At 48.6% G+C, this 16,115-nt stretch overlaps 1 protein-coding gene and 2 long non-coding RNA genes across 17 annotated transcripts in view; 2 read left to right on the plus strand and 1 right to left on the minus strand.

The window, feature by feature from the left end:
• Positions 1 to 632: 632 nt before the first annotated feature.
• Positions 633 to 3,190, plus strand: LOC308177314. Its single transcript, XR_013939008.1, has 2 exons — positions 633 to 911; positions 1,113 to 3,190. It is a non-coding gene; the product is annotated as an uncharacterized lncRNA (long non-coding RNA).
• CYSLTR1 (cysteinyl leukotriene receptor 1) overlaps positions 2,000 to 16,115 on the minus strand; it is a 99,371-nt gene continuing 85,255 nt past the window's right edge. For 10 of the 15 annotated variants that reach the window (XM_080554312.1, XM_080554314.1, XM_080554313.1 and 7 more), the window contains one exon: positions 2,000 to 5,345. In XM_080554312.1, the coding sequence (XP_080410438.1) occupies positions 4,264 to 5,345 (1,082 nt within the window). In that variant the 3' untranslated portion in view covers positions 2,000 to 4,263. Of the gene's footprint in view, positions 5,346 to 5,922; positions 6,041 to 8,428; positions 8,501 to 8,605; positions 8,714 to 8,783; positions 9,252 to 9,273; positions 9,375 to 16,115 lie in introns of those variants that run through there. The other 5 variants (XM_080554307.1, XM_080554311.1, XM_080554304.1 and 2 more) reach the window with 5 other exon arrangements.
• LOC308177313 lies at positions 9,907 to 15,471 on the plus strand. Its single transcript, XR_013939007.1, has 2 exons — positions 9,907 to 10,022; positions 10,671 to 15,471. It is a non-coding gene; the product is annotated as an uncharacterized lncRNA (long non-coding RNA).

A 16,115-nucleotide genomic window follows, 5' to 3' on the forward strand; every position in this document is an offset into this window, starting at 1 on the left:
TGAGCGCTGCTCAGGAGATGCTCCACACAGTCATAGGCACCCAGCAGTAAGAAAAATGGGCCAAAGCACCTAATTATTATTTTTTAACCATTAATACACTTTTAATCTCTTCATACTTTAGTGTACAGAATGTAGTGACTGCACTGTCTGAGCCCCATGCGTAATTTAAATGCACACCCACTTTCTCTGAGTGGCTTGACTCAAGCTGGCTAAAAGCGGAGGTGTGGAGCAGACATTTCCACCAATTCAGGTGTTTCCAGCAGTGGTTACCATTGCTAAATCAGCCTAACTCTGTGTCCTGGTCTTTGCATTAAGGGTCTCTGCACCTCTCTTCCTTACATGTCTCTGAGCCTGAGAAACACGATTATTTCTCTGACTGGTTAAGCTACACATCTACATACGATGATGCTTATGCAAATAATTCATGGGGATTTAAACTGAGAGGCTGCTGTTTCAGTTTCCCTCAACTTTTAAACCTAAACTCCTGAAGGAGCCTGTTTGGAATGAGAGTCTCAGTTTGCTTTAAGAAAAAAGTAAAATAAAAAAAGCATATCCCAAGCTGCAGTGGTTGCAGAGCGGAGCCCGAAGATGTTACCTGCTTGCACCCTACAGGCACAGGCACAGAACAGCAAACAAAAAGCGAGCCAAAACAGTATTAAGGCAGCTGGGGTTTGCAAGGCTTGAGCCAAGGTTTCTGAGTGCTTAGGGCTGGCAACGTGTCCCCAGCAAGTCGCAACCAGAAATGACAAGGCAGCTGGCCGGGAGTCTGTACGATGCTCCAGTTCTTTTTCCATCTTGGAGCAAACAGAAATGGTACAGCATGACGCGTACCAACACAGGTGCCTAATGCACCTGCTGAGCCTTGTGTTAGCTCGGGGATTACTGCTGCTTGCCAGATCAGCCACGGAAAGGTCAGTGCGCCAGGGAAAGGCTGGACCATTCCCTTTGCTAAGAGGTAGGCAAGGGCAATTTACTGCCGAATGCCAAGGTTGGAGTGCCCATGCCACGGGGACTGGTGGCCATGAAAAGACTTGGCATTGTGCGGCTCCATAGTGCACGGATGCAAAATGCTCCCATCCCTGTGTTAAAGGCAGTTATTTCTCTTCCTGCAGGCAACGTCCCACCCCGAGCCTGCCCTGCCCGAGCATCCCTCCAGGAAGCTAAAGAAAAACAGGACGAAGGTGGAGAGGGAAAACCCCAGGATTATTCAATAAAATGTGGGAATGGGTGGGAATGGGGGAACTGAACATGATTAACACCAGAGGAAAACAGGAACAGAGGCAGCCTTACAGGTGAGGAGCTGGCTTGCGTGTCAGAACCAAAAGAGAAACCGCATGAGGCAACAGGCAGCAGCTCCAGGGATGACGAAGCACTAGGTGCCACTATTGCACCATGAATTGCAGCATATGCAACAGAAAAAAAGTCCAGTTTCAAGCAAGAAGCTCACCACCGCACTTTCCCTTCGCAGGCATTTCTGACCTGGACGCCGGAGCGGGACGGCTCAGCTCCAGCCGCTCTTCCCAGTTCCACTCCTGGTGCCTGTGCGATGGGCAGCGGAGGACAGCGGCCACGCATCTCTCCCAGAGCAAAGCCCGCTTTCTGCGTGGGTTGGCAAAGCTCCCCCCTTAACGGGACGAGCTGGCAGAGCCGGCACGTACAGTGGAAATCCTAAATAGAAAACATCCTTCTCGCTGGGCTTTTCCGTGCAGGAACCAGCGAGAGAAACGTGCCAGGCTCCCAGCTACACCGCCCTCAGCAAAGCTTCGCTTCCCTCCAGCGGTTCCCGCACCCCAGTGGCCGGGGCCATGAGCCCCCAGCTTCTCAGCAGGCTCCGGGCACTGCTCCACCAGCTTCTGTGCCGCTACGGTTTTATTACATCATTACAAATGATTATTGTGGGAATATTGCTCTCTAGTGCTGTGAACAGATAGAAACCTTCCGTAGGGGAGAAGGATCTGCATGCAGCGGGTTTAAAACAAGACACGGAAAACAGAAGTTCTTCAAGTTTAACTTGCAACGTTTCCATTTAATTTTCAGCAGTCCTCTTTAAAATACAGTCTTTCCTATTATACAAAAAACAAACACACTGCCATTTCTCTGGCCATACCCATTGTCTCATAAAAAAATAAAAACAATGAAAAAAAAAAAGATCTCTGGCACAATAAAAATGCTTTGCAACATATATATATATAGCTTTACTGTACACAATATTTTAAAATTGGTGAAGGTACATGTTATTTCTACGTATTTCCAAACTCAGTTTATCACGGTGATTTCTGTTCACAGTTACACAATGCCTTCAGTGATTTGGGACCCAGCTATCGTTCTCGGTGCTGCCCTTAAAACAGAAGTGTTTGCGGATGCGGGTCTCCCCCAGCAGAATGTGGTTCCGTCAGTGCACTGGGAGCTGTGCCCTCCAGTGGGGCTCGGGGGAGCTGTAGCTCCTCCACACGAACAGTTTCACATTTTGTAGATCTTGAACATTTTCTGAAGATGGTTCTGGTCTTGTTGAAACTTCCCATCCACGAATTGCTCTGCGGGTGAATTTCCTTTTTCAAACGCCTTTTGCAGACCCAAGGACATGCAGACTGCGGTGTGCAGGGCAAACGCTTACTCCTCTCTGTAGGTGTAACAAAAATCTCTCTCAAGCAGACCCCCCCCTTCCCAGTCCAAACCCTTCTGCTCACTCTTATTTTACAGTGTTTCAACAATTTGCTTTACTTAAGACATCAAGGAACTTCATAAATGCCACAACACTAAAACATATTTCTTATATGTTATGGGCCATGTCTTCCAGCTACAGAATTGTGGTAGGATTAGGACACTATTTCTGTCCTCATGTATCACGCATCCTGGGCTGAACTTTGCTTCACTAAAAGAAAGGCAGAACTGCTTCGTTTACAGTGGATTTACTGGAAAACCACAGGAATGTTTGCTTATGGACAGGATTTGGAAGTTCCTCTTTACAAATGAAACCGTCTCCTATCTGTTTTTTCATCACGCCATAATCAAACTGACACCGTATTAAGTCTCATCTGGGCTCCTGACTGACACCTGGCACTCAGGTTCTTCATGTCCACGTCTCCTCAGATCCTTCCAAGTGCCTTGGGTTGCATCTCTGCTGCAAGGTGTCAGCAAGAGGAACACCCCGAATGGGACCACCTTTCAGTCATATTTGGCTATTTTTAAATATGATTTCTACCTTTTTTTTTTTTTTTAATCTTAGTCAATACTCTTGAAAGGCAAAAAAAAAAAATAGTAATAGGCTATTTTTGGGTAAAACTCCTGAAGAATTGGAGTGATAACCTGCATTCTGCAGCCATCACTTACAGGACCAGTCCCAGCGAAATAAATTTCAAATGCGTGTTAAGCTACCAGAATTTTAAAGCTGCACCCCACAAAAAAACATTTTCCTAGGGATTCAGAGGATGCTCCCTACCAGACAGAGCCAAAGGAGGTGCAGGAACACTGAAACGTGCTGCCTTGGCTGCCTTCACTGGAGCCACCCTTGCCTTGCAGAAACAGCCGCCGCTCAGCAGCAGCGAGGCACAGCCGAGGCACAGGAGATGTATCCTAACATTACAGCCAATTTTGCCGAGGAGCTCGGCTGCACGCCCCGCTGCTCAACCCCCTTGCAGATCTGCTGCAAACCAGAGCATGCCGGGGTTGCTGCTTGTCCGGGTGGGACTGCTGGGCTCACGGACCCAGGCACCCATCCTGCAGGCCTCACTCATGTACTTCGCTTTGAAACCCAAAGTCCGAAGCCAAAGCAGCTGGGAGCAGGGCAGGAATTATCTTGACCTCTGCTGTGTAAATAATTTAGCATCTGTTTTAAGATTCAATGAAAACTCTGCCCTCCTCATGTGTCAGCAGCTCCCGTGTGCGGCGTCCAGCAAATGTTGTGTTTACATTTCCCACTGACTCGGAGAATTAGCGCTCTTTGCAGACTTGTGAAACGAAGCGAATTCCCAAACACGATACAGGCTTTGAAGAGCGTGTTTACATGAACTTATCATCGGGATCAACAGTTTGCTGCTGCTGGCCGGTGCCTCCTCCATGTGAGGTGGCTGTGTGCACCCGAGCAGCGGCGAAGGGGCTGTCAGCTCCACCACACTGCACCTGAACAGCATAAATCTGAGACTGTCCACCGTTATTATTACAAATATAATCGTCAGAAAGGCTTGTGGGCCTTGCTCGTGTCTCCTGGAACAGTTTTGAGATCACCATTGCCCATCCGAGATCTTACCCGAAGGCATCGCCCTTCTACGAAGTGGCCACGGAGGCGTTCCCATTTTCCCTTTGGCTTTCCCCGAAGGGTTCATCATCCTTCTCTTTTATGGAGAACTTTTTCCTGAACGCTTGCGTAATGCTGGAGGAAGAAGCCTTCCTGAACGTGGTCAGCCTCTTCCGAAAGTTGCCCCCCGAGAAGAAGTAGAGAAGTGGGTCGAAGCAGCAGTTGGAAGCGGCCAAGGGGAGCGTCACCACCACCGACTTCTGGAGGTACACGGTGTCCTCGCAGCTGGCGCTCTTCAGCCGCAGCACGTGGAGGTGCACGGTCCGCAGGATGTGGTACGGGGTGAAGCTGATCAGGAAGGTGGCAGTGACGATGATGATCATCCAGATGGCCTTCTTGCGGTTGGCCTGGTTCTTCTTCAAGGAATTTTTCAGTAGGGTCCTTATGATCATGGTGTAGCAGATGGTTATGACAATAAAGGGAAAAATGAAACCCAAAAATAGGGCAATAAAATCCAGGATCACAACCAGCTTTGTCTTCTGAGAGTCTTCTGGGGGTTCGAAGCACTTGGTCTTGTTGCCATGTTGATAGGTCCCATTTTGCAGAAAAGGAGCGCTTGTCAGGGTAACAAAAATCCAGATGCCGACGCACACAAATTTCGCCTTTTTCTCCGTGACCAAATTGATGTTCTGGACTGGAAAAACGATGGCTATGCAGCGGAAGAAGCTCATTGCAGTCATGAAGAAAATGCTGCAGTACAGGTTGACATACAAGGCGTAGGAACTGACCCTGCAGAGGAAGTCACTGAAGAACCAGTTCCCCTTGTGGACGTAGTAGACCACGCGCAGGGGCAGGGTGCACACGCAGAGGAAGTCGGACACGGCGAGGTTAAGCATGTACACCTGGAAGGCTGTCTTCTGCCGGTACGTCCTTATGAGGACGTACAGCACTACGCCGTTGCCGACGAAGCCCATGATGCTGATCATGGAGTACAGCGTGGAGTACACGCGGTTTCGGAAGTCGTCAATGGAGTGATGGCACGACAAGTTGTCAAAGAGGGCGGTCATCTTTTCGGGGGGAGGCACTGGTTGGCTGGCGATGAATTTCAGGCCTACAGATGAAAAAAATGAGTTACTTATCATTACATTAGAGTTAGCTGTATTACAGTTGGAGTCAGCTATGTTAGAGCAGCACACAAAAATAAAATATCAATATTAAATAGGAGAAAAAACCTATCATCTCTCTCTTAAAGGACAGAACAGCTAGGAATGGACATGGCTCTGTACAGACCAATGTTACGCAATTAGTTACACATAATTATAAGGATCCAGCACAGCCGCTGCTCCACAGCTGGCACCTACAGCTGGTGGCATAAAGGTGGGGGTCACATTTTCATACGTCCTCAGTACTGGCTGCATCCTCCTTCCACCAAAATACCGGGAGGTTCCAACTGCCTGCAAACTAAAGCAGCAGAAAAACAGCAGAAAGGGGCAACAAAGGTGGCCACGGCACTCTCTGATAAGAGATGCTTGTCAGCTCCCCACATTATGCATTGCTCTCCTCTGCTCACAGGTAGCACTATTTTTAAAACTTGCTACGGTAATAAATAAGTGTAGTTATTGGCTCTGGGAAAGACATCGCCTGTTATATCTGATGAACGCAGAGGATCACTGGCAGCCAGGACACACCAGGGCTCACTGGCGTGCAGAGCAGGGGGCTGGGGCAAGGCTCCTTGCTTCCGACGGCAGGACAGCCTGCTTGGTCTGCAGACATCAGTACCCTTGGGATTCTTCTTGGGTTTGCCTTTTTTTTTTTTTTTCTTTGGGTTTGCGCAGTGAGACAGGATGTTCTTAACTCGGGGTGTCCTGAAGTACAGCAAGAGGGAGCAAGAGGTGTTTTACCCCTGCATCATTTTCCCATTCCTTTTCAATTTCTGAAGTCTCAGACACACAACCTCTCTTTCAGCTGGAGACATCTAAAACCCCAGTGATTAGCACTGCAAGACACCTGCCGACAGAAATACTGTGACTTGAAGAAAAACAATGAAGACAACAGCTGGGACAAGATCGCTTACAAGAACCCACGCTATGTTCAAACGAGAACCCACACTAGGCTCAAAACCGATTTTCAGCGGTACGTATTTTTACCCCTGAAAATAGCCAGGCAGCATTAGTGCAGATGGATGCCCTCAGCCTCTCCCCCTCTCTCTGGGGTACACTGGGAATTCAGAACCACTCCGGGGTGCTCGAGGCTTTCAGCTTTCAGCCAGGTCTCAGCTATTTGGGAGATGACGCTTTTAAAACAATCCTCTGATTATCTGCAACATGCAAAACACATTCAAGCTCAAAAGATGCCAGCGAGTTTGCAGAGGTGGGAGCGGAAGCAAAATCTGGCACAAGAGAGCACATTTTTTTTCCTCTTGGTCTGTTCGTGGACACTTATGGGGCCACAAGCAAGAGACCATGCAGCTGCACAAAGGTCTTTGGGTAGGAGAGGCAGCCAAGGCTCAGTGCAGTCAGAAGTCACAGATCATTACACCTCATCATTCACAGTTCACCTTAGACTGCATAAACGAAGTTTATCTGGCATTGCTCATTGCAAAGGACCTGTTAACCTGAGTTTGCAGCCTCTCCTCCCGGGATCTCACAGCCCAGTGTGGTGGTGGCAGGATTCAGATCTCAGCCCGGACCTCTGCCATCCTCCCTCGCCTGGAAGGCTTGAGGCTCAGGTTATGACGAGAGCATCACTCCAATCATTTTTTAAAATCTCCAAGATAGGGCTGAAATTAAGTTTGTGGTAACATTCGTGTAATTTTAACCAATTGCTTGGGAGTGGCAGGTAGTTTATTCTCTGAAAAAAAGCTGCACGATCCCTATTGCATGTTTTCATCTGCCAGGATCATCTGGACATCATTCAAGCTCTTACTGCCACTACCCTTACCCTGCTTTAATGTCTAGCAAGCAGACCCACCGAGCAAAACCCTGCTGTGCTGTGCGCTGCAGGAACACATTAGCCTCAATTAGCTCATGAAAACCTATACAGATAAAATCTCTGCACTTACCGAGGCATCACATATCATCTCTTTCTCAGACATAAGAAACTATTCAAGATATTTGAGATTAAGAGGCTGGGATGATCTCTTTTGCACTTTACAGGTTTTTCATCTGACAGCGTCTCCGTGCAGTTAAGATTATTATGAAGAATGAGCAGAAAGTGGGACAAAGCAGGCTGCGTGGACAACGCAGTGGACAAGCTCAGCTGTTTCCCATCCCTGCAAGTGTCACACAAAGCTCAGGGAAGGGGGACAGCCCTGCTAGGATACGCAGAGGAGCACTGGGGGGTCCGGACAGCGAAGGACCTGGGTCTCCCCAGGGCACCTTTAGGGTCAGGTCCCCCCTGCCTGCCGGGACAGCACCAGTGCTGATGCCTGCAGAAGTTTGGGCTCGCAGCAGCTGCCCCTGGGGCTGCCGGCACAGCCCCGCTGCCTGAGAGATAATCAGGAGATCTCAGCCGTCATCTGCTCCTTGGATGAACTGTCTTATATAATCTCCTTTGCCACATCTGTGATCACTCCTTCAGCGGTGCGGAGCTGCTTTATGAACTTTTACTTCCTCCGGGGACTACACTTGAGTCTCGCAGAAGCCGCTGCTCAAGGCAGCTGCAGAGAGCCAGCAGCCATGCGAGGTGTCGCCCCCCGGCCAGCCGAGCCCTGCTGCGGGTCACCTTCCTAAACACGGTTTGGAACATCTTCATGACCAGACTTAAAGTTAACGACTGCAGCACTGCCGTGGCCTGCTAAAGCAGCGGACAGCTCCCCACCCAGGGGTACACCTAAAGCCAAAAAGCACCCCGCGCTGAGCCTTCGGGTCGGGTCTGCACCTCGCTGTGCAGACAAACATCCCTTTACCACTTTAACACAGCAGCAGGTCGCCGAGCCGCTCACCTCCACGCCGCTATTTCCCGACAAACATCTCCCTCCCGCACAGAGGCGGGGGGGCTGCAGCAACCCAACGAGCGACCCCCCCCCCCCCAAAACGACCCCAGCCCCGCACGGGGGGCACCTCCCGAAGCAGCCCCCCGTCCCCCGCCGCCCCCATCCCTCCCCACCGGCCCTCGGCCCCCCCCGGTTTAACTGCGGTGCAGGCAGCCCCCGGGAGCCCCTCGCCCCCCGGGAGCCCCCCCAGCCCCGCTCACCGCCGCCCGGCTCCGCTCGGCTCCGCGCCGCCCCGCGCTGCCCAGCGGCCGCCCTTCAAGCGGGGCGAGCCCGTCCCCGTCCCCCCCCCGCCCCCCGCCCCGGGGAGGAGCCGGCCCCGCTCCCCACCGCCCCCCCCCCCCCGGGGCCCAGGAACGGCTCCGAAACCCATCTGGGACCCGGGAGGGTGGTTTTCATCCAGCCGATCCCAAAGGTCCGCTGGTATTAATGTCACCGGTTCAGCAGTGAGCTTCAGCTTCTCGTGGGAAATGAGACGTTCGGTAAATTACTTCCCCGGAATTAAGGATTCGCTTCGAAAGCCACAGGCGTAAAAAAAAAAAAAACAAAAAACCTGACCAAGACCAAGCAATCCCATAAAAGCTGCCCCTCTGCTCTCAGAAATCGCATCCCTCCAGGTCCTCCTGTTCCCATGGCACCTCCACGGGGGTCGCACAAGGGGAACCCCTCCCTGCCTCTGCGTGTCCCCTCGCTGGGGTCCCCAGGATGGTTCCTGCCCTTCCCTGCTCGAAATGCTTCCCATGCTGTAATTTAGCTGTGCTTGGTGTAGGAAGGAAACATCGCTGCTGTAGGGCTTGCTGCGAGCCTGGCACGGGGGGCATTTGGGCGCAGCGCAACGGGACGGGGAAGATGGGGAGGACGGGGAAGATGGGGAGGACGGGGAGGAAGGTGAGCTGGGGCTGAACAGGGACCTGCAGCCCCCGCCGTCCCCACGCGTGGGTCAGCGCCAGCCCCTGCTGAAGCTCGGTGCCAGCACTGCTCCCAGCTTTCTGCCAGCTCCTTGCCTCTTGCGAGCTGCAGGCGGCTACGGCAAGTTTCGGTTTTGTACCTGGGCGTTTCAGTGCCACTGCAGTCACTGCACGCTGCTGTTCACCATGCTCGTATTCTCCGTTCTTCACTGTTTTACTTCACATAGCAAAAGCACAAGCTTGCAGATGGGCTGATGACAAAGGCAAAGCCCTCGTCCATCTGGTGCTGGAATTCGAGGCCCGTCCCTGCCTGGACACTGTGCAGCACCAAGCCCTGCAGCTGTGCCCACTTCCCCCCAGCTGCAATGCCACGTCTCCTTCCCGTTTTTCTGCTTGTGTCTCTTCCACCCTGACACGTCCCAGAGGGATTTCCTGCTGTTGAATCAGAGATTTGCATGTTTGTTGTGGGCCCTTGGCACCTCTGGCTGTGCACGCCCAGGACAGGCCAGGGCACCGCGGGAAGGCACTCCTCGTCCGCACCGCACCGACGGGGGTGGGCAGGAGGCTCGCCTCGCAGCTGCCTCCCCCCCAAAGCCTTCCCTGCCTTCCTCGGGCACTGGAAAGCCTGCCCGTCCTGCAAGAGCCACTTGGCAGCATGTTAGAAACAGCCAAACCAGGGGACCACGAGATAACTCAGGTTGGAGGGGATCCTGGGAGCTCTCCAGTCCAGCTTTCTGCTCTAGCTGTGTCAGGCCAGCTTGCTCGGGGCTGTGTCCCACCTGGTTTTGCACACATCTGAGGATGGAGGTCCCAGAGCCTCCAAGACGAGGCGACCCGTTGCCTGCCGTCTCCTGCTGCGAAGCCACATCTGTAGCTTGCTTTGGTTGTGGTGCCTATTTTGGTATTACTTCGCTCTGCCATTCCTTCTCCTTTTTTTGCTACTTCTTTTTGCTATTCCTTCTGCTTTTTACTACTCAGTTTTTTGTTATCTCTTCTCTTTTTTTTTTTTTTTTCTTTTCCTCTTTGCTCTCCTTTTCTTTTTTGTCCCTTCCTTTCAAGAACTGGAAGGTTGGAGATAGAGAGGAGGGAGGAGAGTTGTAGGGCATTTTGGGAGAGGGACGGAGGTCAGCGAGAGAAGGAGGGTGGCGCTGCAGGAGTCGGGATGAACAAAGGTAGCTGTAACCTGTCATTTCACTGCTAACGTGGCATAAGGTGATTTCTTAGCTCTCCTTCAAAGTCGGTGGACATTTGATCCAACTAAGTGACAATATGAATTCTGGCCTCGGAGCATTTCGGAGAGCCGAGTGGTGCTGCAGGCATTCCCAGCAGCCCTGGTGATGCTAAGTGCTCGCGTTTCCTCTAGAGTCAGCAGGTCTCTGTGCAAGTGGTGGCTGCGTCTGGGGAATCAGCTCTGTCAGTATTTCACCCAAAGGACTTGCCTAGATATGACAAATTTCGCCTGTGGGAAAGATTTTTACTGATATAACGATGACTATTAATTAACAACAACAGAAATTTAAACAGTCCATCTTCACAGGGCTGTGGGATCAGGCGCGACTGAAGGGTACGGGCTTTGTGCATCTGTCCTGAGAACATCCCGATGCGGGAGAAGCCCGGTCACACCTCGGGGTCAAGGTGAGCCAGCACTTAGCATGGACTGTCCCTGCCTCACCTCCTCGTCTTGGACTCTGAGTGCTCCCAGCTCTGGGCAGGCACCGGACTCCTTCCCAGCATCGCGACGAAGACGCTCAGCCCTTGATTATTTGACCTAAGTGTCACATAATAAATACTTTGCAGCCTGCTTGGAAAGCTCCTTAGCTTTGGAAACTGCTTTCACACCGGCTATTTAAGAAGGAGAAATCAGAGAGACGGTATTTTGTGACAAAGCAAAAATCTTTTTAGCGGCTTCTTTCCTCTCATGGGACTTTCCAAAAGCAGTGACTTCTCTTTGAATCTTGCACAGAGGGCAGCAAGCTCCGCTCCGCTTTGGACTTGTTTCTCCTGGGGACCATCTCTTACTGTGGCTAGACCCTATAGGATGTGACTCAGATCGTGAAGCTGTTGATGGTATCCTATTGCAAATATAGCCTGTTAAACCACTCATTCATAGAACGAGGGCTGAGAGTAGGCAAAGCTGGCCAAGACAATAGGATGACTTCAGCACTGCTTCCAGTTAATATTTTTCTGGAATAATGCACTTGCTCCAAGATCCTCACGGGCTTTCCGGAGACAAATAAAATAAATTACGGTCAGCAATAACCGCAAGGACAGCATTCAGAGAATCCCATCATTGTTAGCCTAAATATTTGGAGAATTGTGTTACTACTTCGCACACACGAAGCTCTTCTCAGGAGGAGGCAGGGATGGGGATGACTGGCCGCTCGGAGGAACGGCAGAAGGGGAAGCCAGGGAAGAAGGCTATTTCTGCTTCATTGAAGACGACAGGGTTCACATGGTTTCCATTCAAAATGCAAACCAGAAGGCTTTGTCTGTGCCAAACACCTCTGAGTCTCGCCGCCTTTGATGGCAGGTGACGGCATCTCGCAGGTAGTGCCCCAAGCCCTTCGTGTGGTTAACCACCTCGACAAGGTGGGGAGTTAAAGGAGTCACAAAGACTCTTGGACTGCATATTTGAAAAAGAGGGTTTCCTTTTTGTTTGTTGCGTTTTGTGTCTGTTTTTTTTTTTTTTTTTTTTTAATGGTTCCAACTTGTCAACCTGTAATAAAAAGAATAGCCATGCTTTCAAGAGAGGCTGTCCTGGCAGAGCCAATTGCTACTTCCTCTTCCTGTTTTGCACATGCAGCAAGTGAGTGCTTTAGGGGAGATAGTTTTCTCTAAGCAGTGTCTCCATCATTCCACAAGTCACCCTGCAGACATACCACTCAAGAAACGAGGACTATTCAGCGCTCATTTGTGACTGATGGTTTCGTGCAAAAGCAGCAGAACGTGTTTCCGTTGGCTTGTCAGGAGCTGGGAAATTATTTTAATTCTCTTGGCTTTGCCAGAACTAATGCAAAATTTGAATTATACACAAATCTGCCCCAAATAATATTCTATCATTTAATTTTATTTATTTTTCTCTCGAGAATGGAACAGATCTAAGGTGCACTTACTGTCCCATAGTGGGGAGCTGGGTGTCAGAGTCTCTGCAGGTCAGCAGTGATTTAGGCTTTGTAGTCTGGGTTAGTGGAAGTCTGCCCAGGTAAATTTAATTAGCATTTACTTTCAAACTGCCAGAAAGTTGTGCTTCGATTTGCTAGTTTTGTTTCAGGTAGGAACATTAGATTTATTGCTTCTTAATCTTTTTGTTTTTCTTTTTTTTTTGTGAAAATATATATTTTTGACATGCAAACTTTTAAGAATAAAAGTAGTCTGTCAGAGATTTTTTATCATACTTTTTCTCACCTGCGATGTTGAGGCAACATGAATCCTCTGATGTTCATTTTTCAATAGCAGAGTTTTCAGGTTACATGAACTACCAGAATTGTTTTGCTCAGAAAGGTGAGAAAACAGACTGATCCCTGGGAAATTCAACTGTACGCTGGAAAACATATCTCATGGGGAAATTTTGTTTTACTCTTATTTTAGAAAGTAATCCAAAAGGCCAGAAATAGTATATGCAAGTTGGCTTTCTCTTTTTGGAAAGGGAATGTTAAAAACATCATAAAAATACATGAATTTTTGGCACCAAGAATATTTTTGGGCTTGCACCACTTGCAAATTTTGAAAACTATAAATCAAAAGGCAAATTTATGAGCATTATTAAATCTTAACGTTGATAAGAGGCACTTCACACGTAATGAAAACTGTATTTATCTAGTACTTCTATTGATATACACTGCTGTTACGTATTTGGAGATGGCCAGATAATTACCCATGACACATTACAAGTCAAGTAAATTACCGCAGAGTACCAGAGATCGTGCTCATCTATTGACATTTGAATAACATTTTAGGCCCTGCCATCTGGCTTCGATTTTGGTTGGCTTGCAGCAGAGGCTTTTCTTAGGAAAAATATCGACCGGTCCAAACCAATCTGCCTTTCACGAGCCCACTCAAGGTCCAAGGGAGTGGAGAAGCAGGCTGCAAGCCGTGCTGATGGTCAAACACACACCTCCGGGCCTGCCGATGGAAACGTGCAACGGGCTTTGTCAACCGATGAAGCTATCAGGGGAGCGAATGCCAACCCAAACAGAAAATGACTGAAACAATCAGCTATGAATCAAAATATACAGGGGCATTTAATGGAAACATAGCAACAGATAAACATTTTGTCTCTTCTAGCAACTAATGCAGGACTATGTGATTGCATTTTGAGAATTTAAGTCAACAGAAATTGAGACACCCAACATGAGAAAGATGAGCACAGATAAACAGATATGCAAAGTAATTTTGTTAAAATCACCAGGGGAAACGATATTAGAAATTTCCGTTCTTTGAACTTTCAAGTGCTCAAACTTTTTTTCTTGTTTAAAAGGAAAAATTAAATAGAAAAACCTCTGAAAAATGATGACATAGTTATGTAGGCTGTTTTGATCTGAGATTCAGATAAAGGGACCTATATTGCAGGAATTAATTAAAAGATGGTCTTGCAGCTACTGGTGCCCATCTACAACACTTCTGTATTTCTGCTTCTAGAACAGATATTTGATTAGTTATCATGGAAGGTAACGCAGGGGAGTTTTATGAAATAGTAGCAGTTTGGGCCTTAATAGTTACCTCTTCTCATTTCCTGGATGTCACTGGTGGAACTGGCTGAAAATAATTCACGTTCTTGGTCAGAGAGATGAGCTGTGCACCACACACCGCCACACGGATCTGCTTTTGCTCTGATCCGGTTGTTACCCACTGCTGCAGATCTTCCCGTATGTCTGCCTTATGCTCTCCTTGTGGATTTAATCTGACGTGGTCCCAGTCCCCTGGCAATGAGCCCTGCTCAGCCCTGCCACGAGCTCCTGGTGCGTGCCTTCCCCAGGCTGCGACCTGAGCCCCTCAGTTATACAACACGATGCTCCTTGTGGTGTTCTTATCTGATGTGCTGAGAAGCCAGGGCTCTTTTCTTTTTTTTCTTTTTTCTTTTTTTCTTTTTTTATTTTTAGTTAGTAAAACAAACAAAAAACCCAAACCCTCACCGGAGGAGGATGTGACTCCTTCTGCCACAATTCAATTTCTTTGTGCCTTGCCACTGTCTTAAAATGATTAAAATTTGGTTTAAAAGTTTTACCAAGTGAACTATCATACAAGCCATATTTTTGTAATTTCAGAATCTCCCTAAAAAAGGAAATAAATGGACTAAAGAGGATCACGCTTTGCCTTTCCCGATCTCCCTCCTTGCTCAGCTCCATGAATAACTAAGTCCCTGGTGAAAAGACTTGTTCTCCACTCGTTCCAACTTAAAACCAGGTGATTTTACCATGGGGTAAAATGAGCCCCTGCCAACGGGCAGTCACAGCTTTCATCAACATGGATTTGCTCTAGATTAGCTGGAAAGCCACGTGCATTTTGATGCCCACCCACAATGAATAAATCTTACCGATCTCTTACATCGGTGCTGGGCAGGCGCACGGTGCAGCAGTGATGGGCTGCTACCACTCCGTGGGTGTGCTGGGAGTGCTCTGTGGGGCACAAGCACATAACAGCGGTGCGATGCAAGCCTTCAGGGTAAACGGGAGTCACAGAAAGGAAAAAGGAAAAACACTCGAAATGATGCCTTTCAGCTCCAGGGCTTATCTAAAGCAAAAAAGCGGAGGCGGCCACATCAAGTCCTGGCTGTCACACGCCTGGGCCTGGGACCGACAGCTGCAGCCTGAAAAAATGCCCATCGAGAATCTTCTACACATTAATTTCCCATCACGGACAGACTCCCTACCCGGACAGACACCGTCAGACAGCTTCCCATTGACTGTAACGTGACGTCCTGCTGTCTGCACTGATGCAGCGAGGAGAGTCCTTCTTCCAACCGAGCGTAGGCTCTGCACACATCCTCAACTCATCCTCTACAGACCATGCAAGCAAAACGTCACAGCCGTGCCTGAACCACCAGGACTCTTCTTTGGCTTGGTTTACCTGTACTTTTGGAGTGGAGGACCTCAGCTCAGCCCGTTAGATACCAAGTCACTTTGCCCCTGAGGTGAAATAGTTACAAACCTCACACGACTTTGCTGGTATAGACCAATATTATTTTTCATTCACCAACATTTTTAGTATCTGGATATTTCCGCTAATCACTGTATTCATACTGATCTAATCCCGTTGTTAAAATGCTTAATCACAGGCTCTTGTCGATTTATGACTAATCATTTCTTGTCAAACCAGTGTTGAAATATATTTCCAAAAACCAGGTTTTTTTTTTCTCTTCATTATTTGTTGTAATAGTCAATATTTTGAAATGCACTTTCAGCTTTTGCATTCTCGTATTCTTTCCCCGTGGTTGTACAGAATTAATGTATTTATCAATTGCAGTTCTGTTCACATTCAAAAATCATTGTCAGGCAGACAAGAGAGGACAAAGGACAGACAAAATCTTTGTGATTAGAAATTAAGAACTGCTCCAAAAACTGCCTTAATAACATCCAAGAACGTCAGTAAAGTTAATGGGCTAATGAAGATGATTTTTAACAAATGACACTGGAGACAGAGAGCAGCGTATTAGCATGCTTCGCTGTATTTGATGCAATGAAGCACACGCAGGAAACAAATCACTTCTATTGCTATGCCTGTCAAATCAAGTTTTGCAAGAAGTAACGCTACTGGTTGCTTCTGACATGGGTGCGGGACTGGAGCAGCCAGCAGGATGTCTCTGTACAGACACAGGAGTAAAACCACAGCCTGCGCACGCTGCAGGCGGGCTGAGGATGCAGCTTCACTGGGGGGTTGTTTCCTGACACCATGTCAGAGTTTACTCCGTCCTGGATTTACTTTTCCTTCAGTTTACAAGGCAGAATACTTTGGCAAGTGCAGACTGTGAATATTGAAAAGCAAT

This window comes from Anser brachyrhynchus (genome assembly GCF_964034855.1).
Source record: "Anser brachyrhynchus genome assembly, chromosome: 13".
NCBI classification, from domain to species: Eukaryota; Metazoa; Chordata; class Aves; order Anseriformes; family Anatidae; genus Anser; species Anser brachyrhynchus.